This window comes from Micromesistius poutassou, assembly GCF_964030765.1.
Source record: "Micromesistius poutassou genome assembly, chromosome: 18".
Classification (NCBI taxonomy): domain Eukaryota; kingdom Metazoa; phylum Chordata; class Actinopteri; order Gadiformes; family Gadidae; genus Micromesistius; species Micromesistius poutassou.
This window is the reverse complement of record NC_140288.1, coordinates 1529740-1549789: the sequence shown is the minus strand read 5'-3', so window position 1 is coordinate 1549789 and position 20050 is coordinate 1529740. Positions and strand designations below refer to the sequence as shown.

Sequence of the window (20050 nt, the reverse complement as noted above, 5' to 3'; positions counted from 1 at the left end):
GGTTCCGGACCCGTCTGTCCGAGGGTGCGAGTGTTGCGTTCTGTTCGCGGTCTTGGCTTCCTTTGCATGACTGCGGCTTGTTGGGTATTCAGAGTGTCTGTGGATACTCTGGATGGTATTATAAGGATATTGGATTGATAACGCCTATATCTCAAAAGTTGTCAAAGTTGGGGATCTGTGTATATATACAGATCCCCGGTAAGCAGGTCTCCAAACATGTTTCAAAAGGGGGGGCGCTATAACTTCCGGTTTCAGTTAAACGCCCAGCATCTGCGCCGCGATAAATAAAAATTCTGAAACTTGGTATACATGCCTTATTTGCACGCCGAGAATTTTTGCCATTAGGTGTACAGTGAAAATTTCGAAAGAAAAAAAAAATAATTTTTTAAGTGTATTGTATGTCTAAAAAAAGCCTTGATTCGACTATTGTGCAAGTTGATCGCTCTAACTTGGTTGAATTTGCCAGATGGCCGCGGTTTCAATTGACTCGATACAAACTCACAGGTACAGCTCTGAGCAGTCGTGGGTTTGACAGAACATCCTGAGAGTGCGTACGTTCCGCGTGTTCTCAAACCGGCCGTCCGTGACCTCGCGTTCCGCTGGAAGTCGAGCGGCGCTCCACCGAGACTCTCGCCGCCCTCTGGCCAAACCACGGCGTTCGGTTTGGGGGACGAGGTGGGACGCTCGTTTTTTTTTTTTTTTTTGCTGTGGGTTTGAATCCCGGTTGGCTGCCTTGCACGTTGGCAGCGGCGGCCCCGGCGGTCATACTGGGTTTTTGCATGGCTCTGCTCCCTCCCTCGACCTCGACCCCAGAGGTCCGGGGTCTCCAGTGTGTGTTTGGTTCCATCCCCTGCTCTCTCTCTCTCTCTCTCTCCTCTGCCTTGGCACACAGAGGAAAGCCAAAACCATTCATACAAATGAAGATCTAAAGTCCTTCTCAGGAGGCTTTGTGATTGGTCAAAGTTTGCTGCATACGCTGCAATTAACCGTTTGCCACCTGGTACTGTCAGGTTAACAACCAGTGTGTGTGTGTGTGTGTGTGTGTCTGCACTTTGTCTAACCTCCTTCTCCCTCTCTCTCGCTCTCCCTCTCTCTCTCTCTCCTACTCTCTCTCTCTCTCTTTCAGACGCTACCGGACTTGAAAGCCGACAACCAGAGACTCAAAGACGAGAACGGAGCTCTCATCAGAGTCATCAGCAAGCTCTCCAAGTAGACCCCCACCCCACCTCCCCCCCCCCCCCCCCCCACAGCCCCCGCCAGTCCTCTGCGCCTCCCACTCCCCCAACGCACCCCCCCCCCCCCCCCCCCCACGCTTTGCCCATCACAACCCCTCCCTAACCCCTCCATGGCAGTGGCCAATGGAACGCACATATTAGATATTAATTGCAACAGACATCAGAAATGAGAGAGATCCTTTTCTCTCGCCCCCCCCCCCCCCACACACACCCTTTCTTTATCTCCTTTTGTCCCTCCACCCCCCGCCCCCCCCCCCCCCCCCCCCCACCCATACCTCCACCCAGATGGAACCGCAGAGTTTACAGAGGACGGAGGAGCAGGGGTGGAGCAGGGGCAGCATGTGACGTAGAAACACACAGAGAGGGTAGGGGTGCGCCTGAGAGTTGTTATTTAACCAATAAGCCTTAGTTGTACATAAGGAAAAAAATGTAAGAAAAAACACTTGTATCCATCTTTCTTTTGACTTTCCACCTCCCTCCCTCCCTCCCTCCCTCCCTCCCTCCCCCGACCTCAGAGACACCTTGTTTTACCTCCCCCCCCAATCCGATCTGTTGGGGTGAGAAATTGTCCCCCCCACCCAAACCCATTTTCTTTAGATTTTCTTGTTGAAAGTGTGTCATGAATCCGCGCACACACACACACACACACACACACACACACACACACACACACACACACACACACACACACACACACACACACACACACACACACACACACACACACACACACACACACACACACACACACACACACACACACACACACACACACGTTAGTCTTGTCTCCCCCATAGCACACATGCACACGCACACACCTATGTTAGTCTTGTCCCCCTCCTCCTCCCCCACCCAGATGCGTGCACATGCTCATGCACCACCACCCCCCCCCTCCCCCTAATCTCTCCCCCCTTCCAAACGTTTTTTGTCTTTTTTTCTTCCCGACGGGAGACAAAAAAGCGAGAGATAAAGACGAATCTTGCTTTTCCGAAAAAAAACAAGACAGTTTAAGCTTTCACTTTATGTGCAATATGCATTTTTTTTATTTCTACTTTTTAAACGCTTTAAAGACGAGTCCATCGCCGGTAGGATGTTGTTTCCACTCTTCTGCTGGGTCCGCAGCCCCTTTAGCCCCGCCCCCTTTGTTAGTTAGCCCCGCCCCCCGCCCCACCCCCCTTTGTTATTTAGTCGGTAGTGAGGTCGGTTTCTGCGGCGCGTGCGTCTCCATGTCGTTTAGAGCAGGTACTGAGTGACGCTGTACTGTAATGTATCGTTTTGAATCAGCACATGGCATGCACTCGTCTGTCACTATTAAACATATACCGATCCCCAGAGGACAAAAAAAAAAAGGTGTGTTTTTAACTCTTTTTGTTTTTTCGTCTGAGGGCATCGGACGAACGACAGCGCGGTCGCTCTGTTACAGGGGACGGCCCCCCCCCAGCCCCCCGCCGCCCCCCAGCCCCCCAGCCCCCCAGCCCCACCACCCCCTCCCCCCTCCCCCCCCCCGACACCCCGGGGGTATTTTTTTGCTTCCTTTACTCGGTTTAAATAGAAAGTGTTTTAAAAATAATAATAATATAATTGCTTCACAACATTTCACACATTGTATCCTTGGAAGAGTGCTGTTCAGTTGTTTTTTTTGTTTTTTTCTTTTTTTTTTAAGCTGTAGTATTATAGCGAAAAAGGTGTTGTCACTAAAAGAAACTTTAAAATATCTTGGCTATGGCTAACCTGGTCCTTTTTAACAACGATGTCTACATGCACTGTCGATACTGTCATACCTTGCCACCATCAAGTCACCCCGTGCTTCTGAAAACACATTTTATGCATTTCAGTGGCCTTTTTAAGAATTTTTTTTTTTTTTTTTTCTTTTTAAGATTTTTTTTAGCAGAGAAATGTCCAGCGGAATGTTGACTATCTATCTATCCCTTGGTTTTGATTTTATTTGTTGAGCTTTTTCTCCCCGTGTTTTTTGCTTCCCCCTTCCCCCCCCCCCCGCCCCCCCCCCGCGCCATCTTGTAAAATAAGTGTGTGGCTTCATACATGCAAGCTGTGCTGTGACAACAACCACTGAAGAGTTCATTAAAAATAAACTTGTACATTGTAAAGTTCCATTGCTTCTTTTTTGTAATTATAGAACACGCGCGCGCGTGCGCGCACACACACACACACACACACACACACACACACACACACACACACACACACACACACACACACACACACACACACACACACACACACACACACACACACACACACACACACACACACACACGTGAATTAGGGGCTGCAGGTGAGCTAATAAGCAGGGTTCCCTATGAACACAAACGCCCACAACCCCATACTCACACCCAATAACTGACCCTTAAAGTGGACAACTTGATAAACCAATAATGTGTGATGAAATAGACTTGTATTTATATTTACGTGTGTCTGTTTTCGAAAACGTACACGAGTCTTTCAATAAATTAAATGAATAATTTAAAGATGAGTAGTTTAAGTTGTATATTCCGGGGGGGGGGGGGAACGCCCTCTTGTCAAATATTTCATTAAAACTTAACTTGTAGACAGATCAGAATAAACGACCTTTTCTTAATACCATGTTCGGTCACTAGATGGCAGGATAGGCTCTCAACGTCACGCTCGCACACGTCATGTTTTAAATCCTACAGCGGGGGGGGGGGGGGGGGGTCCAAAAAGAGGGGAACTACACTGCCAAACTGAAGTAGAAGCTGAAACTATAAACCATACTTTCTGCCAGAAAATAAAAAAACGTAAATGCCATGTTTGATCTAATTTATTAAGGGTTGAGAAGGTTGGAGAATAGATGACTTGTGTAAATCACATCATCTTTACTCTCCGCACTGCTCTCCAAACTACAAATCATGGAATTGATCAACATGGTCTCTCAACGCAATTGACACCATCTTCTCGACGAGAAGCTCAGGTTCGGGGAAACCCGACTGTCCTGCCAGAACGTTCGCAGCTCTTTCCGTGGAGGACATTGGAGACATCTACATATTCGGATTCATGTTCGCAGGTTTTTTGCTGATTGGAGGAGTAGGCATGTCCCGGCATGGTTCGTCGGGAAATTAAGGATACGAGGTCAGCTGTTCAAAGCCCCATATGGCTGCCCGTCATGATTGAAGCGGTGGGCGCAGAGCTGTCGGCACTCAGACTGTGACTATGAAAAGCAATACGGATAACATCATGGAGAGGCTCACGGCTTTGCAAAGGCAAATGGATCGTTCTGGAGACCGGAACGGACACACAGAGTGGTCGTGTAAATTGGAATGCGGCTACTCGCCCCAAGACCAAACAATCCCAATTTTTCCAGCACTGGCCTCGGCCAAGGCCACTGCTGGAACAACAACTCCCCCGGATGAGCACTGCAGTGAGACGCTCTCTTTGCGTTTCCTCCCCCCCCCCCCCCCCCCCACTCCACAGAGACACCACCTGCTGATTGTTGACTCTGTCTGGGACCTGACCAAGGTTGTCTCCATGGCAACTTGCTGTGTTATCGCTGTGACATCCTGCGGCTGAGACACCATGGTCGTGATGCCAGGCGAAGCGACTCTCCGGGCCTACACACACACACAAACTCTTTCATAGATACAGATATGCAATCACCCAGCGGTGTCCAGCGCCTATAGTGGCTGCAGGACCGGTTGGCCTGCTTGCCTGCACTGGGTTACCACCCCCCCCCCCCCCTTAACCCTGGTTTAACATAAGACTTGTTTACCTTGGTTTAACATTATACGTATTGTCCCTGGTTTAACATTATACGTGTTGTCCCTGGTTTAACATTATACGTGTTGTCCCTGGTTTAACATTATACTTGTTGTCCCTGGCTCATCATTAGACTTGTTGTCCCTGGCTCAAGATTAGACTTGTTAACCCTGGTTTGCATGCCAGCTATATATATATTCTAATTGAAAATGCAGTGATAAACACTACCAATTTTGTATATACCGTAGGTGCCACTAGCATCAACATAACCTGAAAACTCTTTGTTGCTGAAAGTGAGACTCCGCTACAAGTAGCCTACATTTTTCACTTACATAAATCACTCTTTTCACATTACCTTGGAGGACAGGGAAAGTGCTTCCTCTGTCCTCCAAGGTATGGAATTGATTGATAAGACATGTATTACAAAACGACAGATGCCCACATTATTTGTATTATTAGGTTCCCAACTGTTCCTTACACAGTTCTTCGGAGGTCGAACCTAAAGATAAACGGTCTTATTTTAAACTAAATCCATATCTCAATCGTTGCTTTCCCTGTGTTCACCACTAGGTGGAGCTGTTGCTCATGAATGAGGACAGCGCGTCCTAAACGCTTTTTGATGAACTGGCTGTGAGGACTGGTTGCGGGATTAAGCAGGTGGAGGCAGAGGGGAAGAAGTAAATAGTGGAGAGAGGATTCAACTGGAACGGGGTGGGTCTCATGGGGTCATTCAGGATCATTCCTTTTTTTACTGTTATTGCCCATGTGTTTTAGGTGCCTGTCGTGTTTCAATGGTTTACAATGGCAGGAAGGAAAATTTATTCACATAATGGCTGTAAGAGCCACTGTGAGGAATGTTTAGTGCTGATTCATTTCCATTTTGTACGGTATAAACCTATCTACAAACACTGACCGGTATAAACTGGAATATTGTCATCACCTTGACAATGGCCCTCATGCTGAACCCCTCATACGACTCAAATCGTTGGTATGAGTTAAAATAGCAATTCACCGAAACCTCATAGTAGGCTATTATCGCTTATGTACGTACATAGGCTAATCTCTAATATATTTGTATTATATCAATTTTACAACAATAATCATCATATTAATAGTCCTATTCATAATCATTATTATAATAATAATAATCGCCATGCCCTCTTTTGGAATCTCATTTTAAACCAAAACATTTATTTTTGTCACAGAAAACCTCTTTAAACACACAAACGTTATTGCATGGCGGCCATTGAGTAAGACTCCTGTTTCCTTTCCTTGTGTCCTTCCTTCCTTGTTTCCTTCCTCTCTGACCTCCTCAGGCGTCGATGCGCCAGAGACGCGGAGTGTCCGAAACCTGCCGTCCTGAAGCACGTCACAACATGTTGAATCCCAAAGACCAGAGTCTACTGTGAGCTTTGATTACACCATGTGTGGCGCGGCGGGCTCATGTTAACATGAAACGCACATGTTATCCCATCACATTCACATATCAAGGCTGCTGGATCCACGACTTCACGAACGCTAAAACACCACCACGCTAAAATCCGTCTTCCAGGCTTCAAGTTATTTGCATTGAGTCGAACCACAGCGGCTCGGACCAATCAGAGCGTCCCATGAGGAACCATGTGATCTAGTTGACAGACATGACAGACAGATGGTTCATCCAATCACCTGCCAGGTACCTGCCCTTTCCCCCAAACAGTTTCAAAGGAGGCCTTCCCAGATGGATCTGCGTTACTAATCCTCTGGCGTGTCAGGTAGATATTGAGCAGCACAGGCGATTATTCTTCAAATGTCAGAGGCAAAACTTCAGATGGTTTTAAAGTCCAAAGGCTTGCAATTCTAATACCAGGCAAACACTGTGGACCGTCTTACTTTAAAGTGAATCTACTAGCACAGGGATTAACGAAAGTAGAGAGAGGATGTCAGATTACAGGCAGTCGTGTTGTCTTTCTATTTTCAGAGTGGCTTGAGGTTTAAGGAGTCTAAGGAGTAGGTAACTCATTCAGGGTTTTTTAACACTGGTGATGGAGGGTTTTTATTGTAGTATGACCTGTGTAGAGGTCTAGAAAAGGAGGCTTTGAATGTAGTTAGTGGAAAGAATGGGAGGGACATACTGTTTCAGGAACACAGGTTGAGTGGAGAGAGAGGGAGGGACTTCCTGTTTCAGGAACACAGGTTGAGTGGTGAGAGAGGGAGGGACATCCTGTTTCAGGAACATAGGTTGAGTGGTGAGAGAGGGAGGGACTTCTGTTTCAGGAACAGGTTGAGTGGTGAGAGAGGGAGGGACATCCTGTTTCAGGAACAGGTTGAGTGGTGAGAGAGGGAGGGACATCCTGTTTCAGGAACAGGTTGAGTGGAGAGAGAGGGAGGGACTTCCTGTTTCAGGAACACAGGTTGAGTGGTGAGAGAGGGAGGGACATCCTGTTTCAGGAACAGGTTGAGTGGTGAGAGAGAAGGAGGGTTTCAGGATGTTTAATTTGATTAATCTGATGACAATGCAGTTGTTATCAGTGTCCGAATACCCCCTATCTCCATACTAGTTGCTATGCAATGTTCATTATAGTCATTATACAGTGGCCATTTTGTTCTACTGTCCTAAGTTGTGTGTGTTGTATGTGCCTCCATGTCTTTTCCTACGTGTGTGTATGAGGACTCTATACTGCAAACAAAATCTACAAAATAAAGTAACTTGAACTTGAACTTGATATATTATAGGGTTTAGCAAATTATGTAACTAGTGAGCAAAATAAAAAATAACGTTAGTCTTTCGATTTTCGCTCCTCCACACACACACACACACACACGCAACAGTAAGCACCCCCCCCCCCCCCCCGCAACCGTCAACACATTTATCTCCTCCTCCGTTAACCTTTGTAAAGTCAAGAGCTGTATGCTTGTGTGCTCAGCCGTATAAACCCCTGCAGTGACCTCTTTTACAACGCCGCGAGTCAAAAGGTGATTGAACATCGTTGAACCCACTGACGGCCGCCTTGGAAAAAAGGTCTCCGTAGCCTACGGCAGAGTTTCTGAGCTATAGGGTGATAAGTGTGTTTCCCCAGCAGGGCCTTTTTTATTCCTGAAAGAAAGCACCCGCCGGTGTGGTCAAAGGCTCTGTGGGGGAGAAGCGTGGGTTTGCCCTAAGAGTGTCGGCCCTGATGGGGACCATGCGGAGGGGAGTCGACGCTAATGCGAACAGGAACTGGATTTCGGTTGGAGTTTCCTGACGGGATTTATTGGAGTTGGGAGCGTCAACTGTCAACACAGGCCGACAAGAAGTGGTGTTTAGTGACGTGTTCTAGGAGGTGATGAAAAACAAATTGGATCCTTTGTGGTGTCGTTGTTTCAGGCTCGGTATGGCTCTGACAGTGGTTAATGTTCAGCACGTGGTTTATTCAGAGACTCAAGGTAAACAAGCTTGCTTTCTTGAGGTGGTTCATGAAGCAGGCTCTCAAACACAGGTAAGAATTCAGTTGATATTGTAAATGGGCGGAATGGTAAATATGCCACGCCTACAGGTTTTAATTTACCCAGGTAACCCTTCAGTCTGTCTTGGCTCGGGTGGAAATGGCAAAAAAAGGCCATGTTTGTAGTGTCTTGACTTATCTTCAAACTCCCACAACTTTATATGGTGTTGTGGTGACCAGTATGTGGAGAAGAAGCCACTCATAACTGGTGTTGGCATTCCACAGTGGTCCAATTAGATACCGATGTCAGCTTGAAATATGTGGTCAGAATAAAGCATAGACTTAAATGATTTACATCATAGGCCTACCTGGAGCTGCTGATGTTCAGAACAAGTGACGAATAAAGTTGCAGGGTGTGAGTACTACTAAATAGCATCCAATTAAGCTCGTAAACGGTTAATACTCATTAAGGCCTGTTCATTAATTCATTATTAGACAATACGGAACAGGCAGGGAACAATACAACACCACACGTTGTTTTCCTTCCCTCTATATGGGACTTTAATGAGACAATAATAATAATAATGAATAAAGATTAACATGAACTATTGTTTCAAATTCTTCTCACTCACAGGTCCAAACCCATGGAGGCTTTGCGGCGTGATTAACCACCTCGTTTGTCGCCATGAATGACACAGTTATGCAGCGGCACACATTCACGTCAGCATCCATCGCAGCGTGTGCACGGCACTCTTTCATCTCGCTGTGCACTCTATTGTGTGTGTGTGTGTGTGTGTGTGTGTGTGTGTGTGTGTGTGTGTGTGTGTGTGTGTGTGTGTGTGTGTGTGTGTGTGTGTGTGTGTGTGTGTGTTAGAGAGAGAGAGAGAGTGACAAAAGAGCGATTGTGCAGTAACTACACGCCCATGGTGGCTCATGTCATGTCACGTTTAGCACATCGAGTATTTCAGCCGGAGAGAGATGCGCGTTAGAGGTTAATCTGGGACGCTGCTGGGGCCCGCGGTGACGGAGTGAGTCATCCCCGTGTTACGGCCCGGGAGGGAGTCGTCGTCTGCCGTGGGCCTGTGGGATCTGCGTAGGCGAAGGCTCGATCGTCAACAAACTTGTTTTCCGTAGGAATGTCGAACGCAAACACAACAAATGATGACACTGGTCTTCTGGGAGATGACTTATATCTTATATCAACTCACAGGCCAATATAATTTAAAAATCAAATGATTAAATGTGAACTTTACACATCCATTTATTATATTTAATTCATGCACACAGATATACAATTTTAAAAACGAAAACATAAAACCACTTCACTGATTAAACAATTGTTGTAAAGACAAACAAATTAAATAATTATTAATAGGCCTACATTTAATAATTAATTAAAATGTAATTATTAAAATCGACCACAACTGACTTTTAAATATATGTATATATATATATATATATGTGAAAATATATGTGGAAAAAAAAAGTAGCCATGCCCAACTTTTATCCCTCGTGTATTTCCGGGAGCACTCGGATACACTCGGGTCGGCCCGGCGTGGAGGGGCAGAGCTCCGCTGCTGCTCGTGCGCCAGACGGTCGCTCCTCATTACCGCGGAGCCTGACGACACCTGAGAGTCGGCGAGAGCACCGAGTACACAGGTGAGTTCACACTTTACACCTCGCCAAAGCACGTAGGCTTCACTTCGACAGCGTTTATGTTGGCTTCGGTGTGCGTAAAACTGACAGTGAGCCTCCAAAATAAAAGTTAAGTCGGGCTGATCTGGAAGTTTCCTGCAACTTGTGGACGGTGCGTATCCTGGCTGTGACGTAGCCTGGATTAATATTGATCTTTCGTGATGACATCTGTGCCGTATCAGAGACTGAATGACTGAATATTATCTTATAGGCTATTAAGTTTTATTTCTCTCTTTATAGACCGCGCATCGCCCCCCACTGTGAGGAATGAGGAACCATTAGAAGCTTTGGTCCGGCTGAGAGGAGCTCAAAGTTGATCGTGCACTTTCCCCAGGAGCGCGCCTCTCGTTCCCGTTCCTGACCCCAATCCACGCAGACAGTGCTCGTGAACAACCATCCGCTCAGAGGCATCATGGCAACGGGCGGATTCAAACCCAACGCCCAGACGGACTTCCTGGAGGAATGGAAAGCCAAACGCGAGAAGATGCGTCTGAAGATGCTGGGGGACATCGCTGCGGCCACCGGCGCTAGCGCCGCGGGCCACCCGGGTGCAGGTACCCCGGGTGGGGGTACCCCGGGCGCAGGTACCCCCGTGGCCCCCCTCGGCACCGGCCACAGCAACAAAAGCACCCCGAACATGGAGCTCAATAACAATGGGAACGTGGAGCGCGGCGGGGGGTCCGCCGGGAACCTCGCGTCCGCGGCTCCGTGCCAACCCATAGCGCGGTCCATGTCGTCTCCGGCCCTGAAGAAACCCGAGGCGGCGGAACCCCATCCCGGGCCGGCCCCGCCAGGAGGTAACCTGAAGAAGCAGTCCCATCAGCCGGATCAGAAGGCTCCTCCTCCTCCGTGCCCGTCGGTGGACTCGAGCCCCTCGAAGGAGGTGGACGGGGTGGACGGAGACCCCATGGAGAGTCCGTCCCCCGGCAAGGGGAAGGACAAGAAGAGCGCGGGACCCAGCGCCAGGAAGGGCAAGGGACAGATAGAGAAGAGGAAGTTGCGGGAGAAGCGGCGGTCAACAGGTGTTGTCAGTATACCGTCCAACGAGGTGAGTCCTCCGACCCCACGTTTGTTCGTTCGTTTGTTTGCCTTCCGTTGCTTTGCGAACTTCTCAAGTGTGATGGTGGGCACACAAGTCACAGCCATCCATCACCCACACAACTACCTGAAGCACCTTGTAACATAACCGACAACAAATATCGATTTCTGTTCAAACCCTGTGCACACCGCAGCAACAGCGCACACCAAAAGATTGTGTGTGCGATAAAAAAACAACTTGTTTTTATCATGTCATGGGAAAATGCCTTTAGCCACAACACCCAGGCCAAAATAAAACTCCTGTGCATGAGCATGCAGGTGCTCACAAACACTTTGGAGGAAGTCCAATAACTTATAAAGGAAACCACTGTAGCCCTACAGAGAGGTTGTGGTTTAACTCCACTTCTCGGACTTTGACCGTGGTGTTGCTTGTTGTTGTACCTGTGCTTTGTGTCATTATGCGCTCACCGGCCCATAGCTAATGCTAGGGGTTTGCAACTTTGGGGGGGGGGGGGCGCGGGGGGGGCTTGTTTTTGCTGACCGTGCCCATGTGCAACTTTACTCTCTAAGCTAGCAGGAACGGCTAACATTTGGACAAGTGAGCGTTTGTTTTGTGGAGAAGGAGAGAGAGAGAAGGATGGAGAGGAGAAGAATGGGAGAGAGGGAGAGAGCTGGAAAGCCGGTTATCTTGTGGTTCGATCTATCCACAGAACTCCATGGTTCCATCTGGAATGCTGCATGTATCCCCAGAGCAGTCTGACTAACCAGGCCCTCAGTCACACAGACCTCTCTATAGTCGAGGGCTATTTCTATATCAGTCACGGTCTACAATCCTGTCCCACCTTAACGTCCCACATTTCATACCTCCCCCCCCCCCCCCTTTTTTGTCCGACCTCTCCACGGTTTGGGTTCGCACTCACAATCACGGCCCGCTCATTTCGACCTCATCCCAATTTCCTGGGCGGCGGGGCTGACGGCGGGGCGGTGGGGCTGACCGCAGGGCGGCGGGTAACCGAACACCCAAACAGTTGACACAGCAGATCTCCCCTCGCCGGGGCGCACAAGCCCTTAATCCCAGTTCAATAGCGCGTGGAAGCAGCTGCTGTCTTTGTCTCGCTCTCAGGTGCCAAGTCCGGCCGCCATGGCCCCGCGTCGATCGAGGTGTGTACACGACCGGCGACCAACGCGGGGGAATCGAGATGTGAACGAGAGGCCTGCTAGTGGGGGGGGGGCGGGAAAGGAAACTCAGCTGTTTGTCTGTTTGTCTGTTTGGCTGGGACAGTGCGGTGCAGTGTGTTGCGGTGTTGTTCTGCACTGGGGAAAACTGTATTGCGTGGCTGGGCTTTGTTGTCCCAGAACGGGGGCGGGCGGGCGGACGGGCGGTGGGGGGGGAGGTGAGGGGGGAGGTGAGGTGTTGGATGAGCCCGGATCGTGTCCGCTCCGGTTGGGTCGGAGCACAAAGGGCTCCGTCGAGGGAGGTTTCAGAACAACACTGCGGGAAACCGAGACTTGTGAACGCTGCCTCCGTGATAATGCGAGAGCAGGCCGGTGGTTTAACCAAAGCAAGCTCTTTGTGGCTGTAGGGGGGGGGGGAAGGGTCAAAGTTCACCGTCGACCACCGACACGCGCGTCATACTGTGTGTCAGATGAACACAGACGCATGGTAGGGTACCTGTGTTGGTGCATGAGGGTGGCCCTTGACCCTTACTGCCCCCTCCCCCCTTTAGGTGTGTGTGTGTGTGTGTGTGTGTGTGTGTGTGTGTGTGTGTGTCTGTGTGCGTGTGCGTGTGCGCGGGCGTGCGCGGGCGCGGGCGCATCACAGATAAATCAGTTACTTTTCACCGGGTCTGGACCTGATTACCTTCTAGATCGTTCGTCCGTGTGTGTGTGTGTGTGTGTGTGTGTGTGACCCTAGTGAGTTATGCGCTCCCCACCGCGGAACATGAACTCAGAGGTGGGTGACTGGTTCTATGGATCAAGGCCATGTCCGCAGCGAACACGGGACGAGGCCCCGCCTCCAGCCGGGGGGGGGCCCCTTGCTGCTGTTAGTTTGACGGCACGGTATTGTACGGTATTGTACGACGCTCTGACACTCATGACACATAGCGACGGAATCACCGCCCATTGGCCCACCGAGGGATCACACAGAGCAGTCCGCCCCGAGGGATTACCTCACCTCGCAGAGGGCTGTTGGTTCCGTGCGGCGCCTGTGTTTGCCGTTAACGGTCGTGTGGTTCCGGCCACAGTGGAACGGCCGAGGTGTTGTGGGCTTCTGTGGGCGAGCTGCTTGCTGTGTTCGCGCTGGGCGGTTCTTGCTCAGTTTTTGCGCTGTCGTGTGTGTGTGTGTGTGTGTGTGTGTGTGTGTGTGTGTGTGTGTGTGTGTGTGTGTGTGTGTGTGTGTGTGTGTGTGTGTGTGTGTGTGTGTGTGTGTGTGTGTGTGTGTGTGTGTGTGTGTGTGTGTGTGTGTGTGTGTGTGTGTGTTGGACGTGCTGGAACTTACTACTTGTTGTATGGTGTTCGTCCTTGCACTTAATGTACTCACTTGTTGTATTTTGCACGTCCTGGCACTTAAAAATAGTACTTGGCATCGTGCACAGCGTCTTATCCTAGCTAGCTTTGTTGTGTACGGGGAATGGGTTAACCTAACAGCTGTTAGTGCTTGGAACTTATAAAAGTGTCTGCTAAATGCCCTAAATGTAAATGTGATGTGTCACTTGTTTATTCCTCTCGCTGGTCACTCTTGTCAGACTAATCGGATGCCCCGCTAAGATAGTCGACGCGTAAAAACCAAATGGGGTCGTATTTTTGAGTTGGCGTTTTTTTTCGTAAGCTTTTAGCACTGTTGCATCAGTGGGGGCCGAATGATCGTCCTGTTTTCATAGTAAATCAGGTAACGAGATGATTCACCAGAACGCTCTTGCCATGTGCTAATGTGCAAATCGTCTCTCCTCACTTCACTAAAACATCCGTTAGCAACATCATTTGGTTAAATTACTAGCGTGCGTCACAAATAAAAAAATACTCAACATGGCACTTATGTCGTTTGGACTCCATTAGTGCCTATATTTCCATTGTATCCATTTGTGTCTGGAGCATGCACTAAAGGGGCTTTGGTACGAGGAAGTCATTTTGCCAGATTATTTAAGCGACAGATGTTTTATTATTTATGTCAGGAGTTTTCCTGTATGTATGTATGTATGTCAATTATGGCCCACACTGCACTCCTGATCATCCCTGGAAGGAGGAATCCCCCACTCTGCGTTTCTCCTCAAGATTTCTTCCTTACTAATAAAGTTCATAAAGTTAATGAGCTAATGAGTTTTTTCTTGCCCTCTGGGGGGCTGGGGTCAGGGGGGGTGTCATAGATATACGGCCTGTTAAGCCCTTTGAGACTGTACCTGTGATTTAAGGGCTGTACAAACAAAATTGAATTGAATTGAAATGTCCCTGACCATGGCATTGTTGAATTCTGTGCCCTCACTTCTACAGCTGAGGGGACGGGAGATGTCATAGGGGCCGGGCTTTGGATTTATGGGACACCGTTGTACTCATGATCCCTTCAAGAGTTCCCAGACCACATACCATCGAGACAGTAGCCTCTTCAGTACGGTCATTACTCTCCTCTCTTGTCCCTGTGGAGCGCTGCACATCTGCATGTGGCCTGCAGCTGTGTGTTTGCGGCGCGAGGACTTTGAAGGTCACTGGAGAGGCCCCCCTTTCTGTCATCGAAGTCCCCGCTACTTTGGTCTGGTTCTGGTCCGTTATGTTGACGGACCGTCTGTGTGTTTCCTTCTTTCCTTCTTCCTGCACTGAGGTGCACTTCTACAGGTTCAGAGTAGGATCTCATTACTGAAGGAATCGTCGTGTCAATCATGTCATGCATACGATATTTACCGGATTTGTCCATTTTGGGACACATTTCTTGGAGATCTTAGTTGTAGATTGTTTCCAATGATGGGAGTGTGTTAAAATTAAGTTTTATGGTGGTGTTAAATATAATAACATCTTGCTAGTAATCCTAATGCTAAGATGGAATGAGGGGAAGAGGAGAGTGGAATGGCACCGCCTCCTAATTGTAACGCTAACCAGCTACGAGCTAGCGGCGACATGTTGTTCTATGACATTCCACCAGAATGGAATGAAGAATGAACATCTACATTGTGTGGGAATAGAGTTTCACCCGCTGTTAAAACTCTTTTCCCAAACAAGGTCATGTAATCACGGCAACACAACACTTGGGATTTTTATCAGCCGCTTAGGTAAGCGGGAAGTTATTTGGGCATTTTGGGATGTTTTTTTTTTTTCCCCTTTCTCCCTTCAGTTCTTCAGTTGTTGGGTTGAACAACAGGAATGTTAAACTCTTTAATGGAACCCGGCCCCCTCTGCCAGGTACTTTGGGAGCGGTTCCCAGGAACGTTTTGCCTGCTTGAGCTATTGGAACGAACCCAAGATGGCCGACGACGGTCACAGTCACTCACAGGCCTGGACCGGTGATGAAAACCGATCCTTCGACCGAGCCGTTCTGTGAAACTTGGTGGAGGTCCAGCATGGAAGGAGGGAGGGGGGGAGGGAGGGTGAGAGGGAGGGAGGGAGGGAGGGAGGGTGAGAAGGAGAGAGGGATGGTGGGAGGGAGGGAGGGAGGGTAAGAGGGAGGGAGGGAGGGAGGGAGGGTGAGAAGGAGGGAGGGAGGGTAAGAGGGAGGGAGGGAGGGAGAGGGAGGGAGTGAGGGAGGCAGGGATGGTGGGAGGGAGGGAGAGGGAGGGAGGGAGGGAGGGTAAGAGGGAGGCAGGGATGGTGGGAGGAAGGAGGAAGGAATGTGGATGTGATGGCCGCCCTCTACCACATCGTTAACCGTTTGAGGGCCCCTTTATTCAGTCGCTGGGGTCGCTCTGCACCTCGTAAAAACCCGCGTTATGGAGCGTGGCACGGGGACTCTTCTTCTACTCTCCCATCGCCATATTACTCTGTCGACTTTGGTTCCAATCGAAACATTAAAAAGGTTTCCCCCCCCCCCTCCCCTCCCCAACCACCACCACACTCACCAGCATCTCTTCAAATCATCACCACCACCACATCATCACCACCACATCACCACCACCACTGAGTCTCAGTAGGTGAGTGTCAGTGGAATGCCTTGTCGTCATGGCAACGCAGCCTCTCGGGTCCAAGTGATGTGATGGGACACGGGGCAGACAGCCGTCCAGACGGACATCGGAGAATACATATTTTAAATTATGTTTCAACCGTACTAGATTTCTATTAGATTAGATATTTTCTATATTATTTGAGTTGGCATATTCGGCATTGGTTTTGAAAGTTCGGTCCAATATATCTCTTCAAGTCGACCAGAAGAAATACTAAATCTTTATTATGGGCTGTCCTCCGCTGCACAGAGTGAGGGGGGGGTCTGTTGTTTAAACAAAAACACACTACACACTATCTCGATCTAGTCCAGTATCTAGGTCAAGGCTCTGCCGCCGAGCGTTCAGGAGAACCTGTTCTTCTGTTAATCATTAACACACACACACACACACACACACACACACACACACACACACACACACACACACACACACACACACCAATGCACAGTCATGCAAGGCCTGTGTTGCACTGAGTGACGAGACTTTGCGTGCCTGAGGGAGAGGAAATGTGCCTCTCCGATTTCTTGGTCCCAATAAAGGCTGCAGGTGATCAGTTTCCATGTGCATTCTTCTGTTTTGTTACCTCAGTTTCCGTCCGTGAGTTGTGATAAATAATGGAAAACGGTTTGTTATCATTCACCAGAGCCCAAAGTGATGTCGGGGGTTTTGCTTGATTTCGTTATAACTGACAGCCAAAGAGTGAATGTACCAAAGTCTTCAGCGTTGTGTGATGATCTGTAAACGCGGTAGAACACACATACCAGCCTGACCAAGATAGCGTTTCATATCACGCGTGTGTTCGCCTGAGATGCCTGTAAGCCAATCAGCAGTTGTGGTTGCAGACCCTGGGGATTACCAGATCTTTCCGTGTAAACAAGTCTTTAAACTTCCTTCTTCCCGCCAGCAGATACAATTCCTGTATTTTACTGCTGTTATGTCCCTTATTAAGCCCTGTTACATATCAGCTATGACATGAAAACATAAGCCCTGGCTACCTTGTATAATGTTAATGGATGATGGATCGGAATTTGCAGTTAATATATGAGCTTATGTTACGTTGTTGTAAAAATAATAATGATCTGTGATTGTTCTGGTTATAATTAATTTATGGTATTACCACATTTTAAATGCACTTTAGTGGTGCAGGTAGTGTTGACTACCGAAGACATCGTGGTTTGAAACCTAGTTCCTTTCAGCCAGGAGATGGAAACACTTACTAATATGATAAGATTGCAAAAAATACCTATCCTATGACAATTAATAACTCTGCTGTATACAAGTGTAGCTTCTTCAGGTACCGCAAGGCACCTCGGTCTCACTAGGGCCTGTGGAAAAACCCGGACAACGGCTCCAGCTTTCTGAGGTGTGTGTGTGTGTGTGTGTGTGTGTGTGTGTGTGTGTGCGCGCCTCCCCAGCAGGGGAGAAGCAGGCGGACCACCAGACAGTGTCTGATCCTGCTCCTCTCCCCCCCCCCCTCCCCCCCCTGTGTGTGTGATTCAGTTTGTTAGACATTCCTGTCTGTTTTGTGACGGCTGCTGGGAATGTGTGAGTCTGACCCTAATCAGTTGCTCTGCTTGATTAGGCTTTCGTGAGCCTGTTAGTGTTCATTAAAGTAGAATAAAACAAATCACTCCTCTCTCTCTCTCTCTCTCCCCCCGTCTCCCCCTCCTCCCGTTCCCACTATCTCTATTTTTGCACTCCCGTCCCACGCTGAGTCCACTCATTCATGCCTTGTTGCTTTTTATTTCCCGCTGAGGCCCGCCTGATTACAATTAAGCAGGGGTTCGAATTGGTCGACAAGTTTCCTAGAAATCGCTGCTTTTGTACGTAAAATATAACACTAAGTACACACGTTTCCTTGAATCAAAGCTGTGTTTGTACACACCCCTTACAAAGTGCTTCACTGTATGAAAGGATTGGCATTCGTCTGATAGATATAAGGGGTCAGATAGCTATGGTGTTTACCCCCCCCCCCCCCCGCCTAAAAAGTACTTGAGTCTTCAGTCTACCTGTAGGCATCCTTCAGCAGTGGCACTAACCCTCACCTGCTCCACTGACCTGAATCTGAGTTCACTGTCACTTTAGATCAACAGCATGGCTTTCTGTCACCACAGCCTTATCTACACTTGGAAACAAACTCAGTGAAAGACTTCTCCTGTGTTTACGAGAGATCTCACTGACAGATCCATATCACGGCACCAAACAAGAATTGGATGTCGCGGATAATATACCACAAACTTGTGTCTGTATATGCTTGTTGTTTTTAGGTGTTGGAATTTTTCTCCCACTCTCTCAATGACTTGAGCAGCTTGTGTTATGGATATAGAAATAAATGGACCCGCGGGGCAAACAAAGAATAACAAGTAACCGCTTAAAACGCAGCCTCGGCGGTGTTGTGGTATTCCAGGCATATGTGTTTTATCAAAGCACGGCTGTGTGGAGGTAGAGACCCGACGGGATAATGAACTCATCTGTATTCTCCCTCCAGCTCCGCTGTAATATTTGGTTTATTGAAAGAAAAATGGAAGACGGTGCAGAGATTAAATCTTCAACCTCCTTCGATATCTGCCGCATGTGTATATTCAGGGCGTCGATTTAATGGACTGACGGAAAATGAATCGATAATACTTTTCTTACATAGTGTGAATTGATTGTATTTTCGTGTGGCTTCATCTCGAGGCTCTGACTAAATGGATTAATGGATTGATTATCCCAGACAACTTAGGATTCTCATGTTGTACCTACAGAGTGTTGTCCGCCTAGTATCACTTAACGTACCGGGCCTTGTGGGTGATTAAAATCGTGTAATCACAACATTTCGTTTCTTCGTCTCTCCCCCCCCCCCCCCCTCGTCCCCCAACATTGTTCGTTCCATTATCCCCGCGTCGGTCCGACCCACAATCCTTTGTGTGTTCTCGCCCGGTGTTTAATTGCTCGTTTGAGTCAACGAGGTGCCTCTGAATCCCCCCGTTCGTTGTCTTTTGTAAAAACGCTCCACAAAACAAGAGCGTCGTCATTAGTTCGGAACCCCTCGGCCCGGCAGGACGTCGCCGTGGGACAACGACGGCATCAACAACATCAACAACAAGCAACAACAACGAAGACAAGCCGGCCTGATTGGAGCGGTCCGAGCCCGCACCTCGATGCCCGCAGGGGCCAGTTGACGTCGAGGGTTGCGGCGGAGCGGGAGCAGTCTGTACACAAGAGCTCTTTTACACAGCACCTGTTGTTTCGTAGGTGTTGTCTGCGGGTTGTTAAAGGAGGGTTTATTTTGGTTAATAAGCACCCAGTCTGCCCTCCTCGGCTTCAAAACGGCTCCCTTGTATTGAGTGCTGGTTGCGCGGGCGTTTGGTTTGACGGTGGCGACGTCTTTGCGATGCGTCTCGCTCCTCTCCCACTCCGGGGCATGTTTCCTAATGATTAACTGTGTCGGTGTCGTTCCACCCCCGGCTCCTGGGCTGCATTATTGGGTTAATGACCGTCCTCTCTCTTCGGCGTCGGCTCCGTGCGTACAGCGGGGGCACTCTCGCTGAATCGATACGCTGCTCAGAGGCAAACGACCCCAGAAACACCCCAACGCTCACCGCTGGGAGGAAGGGGTGCTCTTATTTTCAATTGCGGCGGGGGAAACGACATGCTTTCAAGACGGGAACCGAAAAGAACTCAACAGGCAGCCGGTCCCTCTCATTTTTAAAACGTCAGATAAATGGTAAATGTACTGCATTCATAGAGCGCTTTTCTAACCAGTGGCCACTCAGAGCACACTTTACAATATTGCCCAACATTCACCCATTCACTCACC

The 20050-nt window shown here is 48.8% G+C and overlaps 2 protein-coding genes across 3 annotated transcripts in view; one reads left to right on the top strand and one right to left on the bottom strand.

Moving 5' to 3' along the window:
- ppfia2 (PTPRF interacting protein alpha 2) overlaps positions 1 to 4789 on the bottom strand; it is a gene marked incomplete at both ends in the record, with an annotated part of 16505 nt that extends 11716 nt beyond the window's left edge. The window contains 2 exons of the mRNA XM_084483237.1: positions 4463 to 4488; positions 4727 to 4789. Of these exons, the coding sequence (XP_084339363.1) occupies positions 4463 to 4488; positions 4727 to 4789 (89 nt within the window). The remainder of the gene's footprint in view (positions 1 to 4462; positions 4489 to 4726) is intronic.
- Positions 4790 to 9921: 5132 nt separating this feature from the next.
- pawr (PRKC, apoptosis, WT1, regulator) overlaps positions 9922 to 20050 on the top strand; it is a 48773-nt gene continuing 38644 nt past the window's right edge. Inside the window, exons 1-2 of one of the 2 annotated variants that reach the window (XM_084483170.1) lie at positions 9922 to 10030; positions 10307 to 11114. In XM_084483170.1, coding sequence (XP_084339296.1) covers positions 10479 to 11114 — 636 coding nt within the window. In that variant the 5' untranslated portion in view covers positions 9922 to 10030; positions 10307 to 10478. The remainder of the gene's footprint in view (positions 10031 to 10306; positions 11115 to 20050) is intronic. The other variant, XM_084483171.1, reaches the window with a different exon arrangement.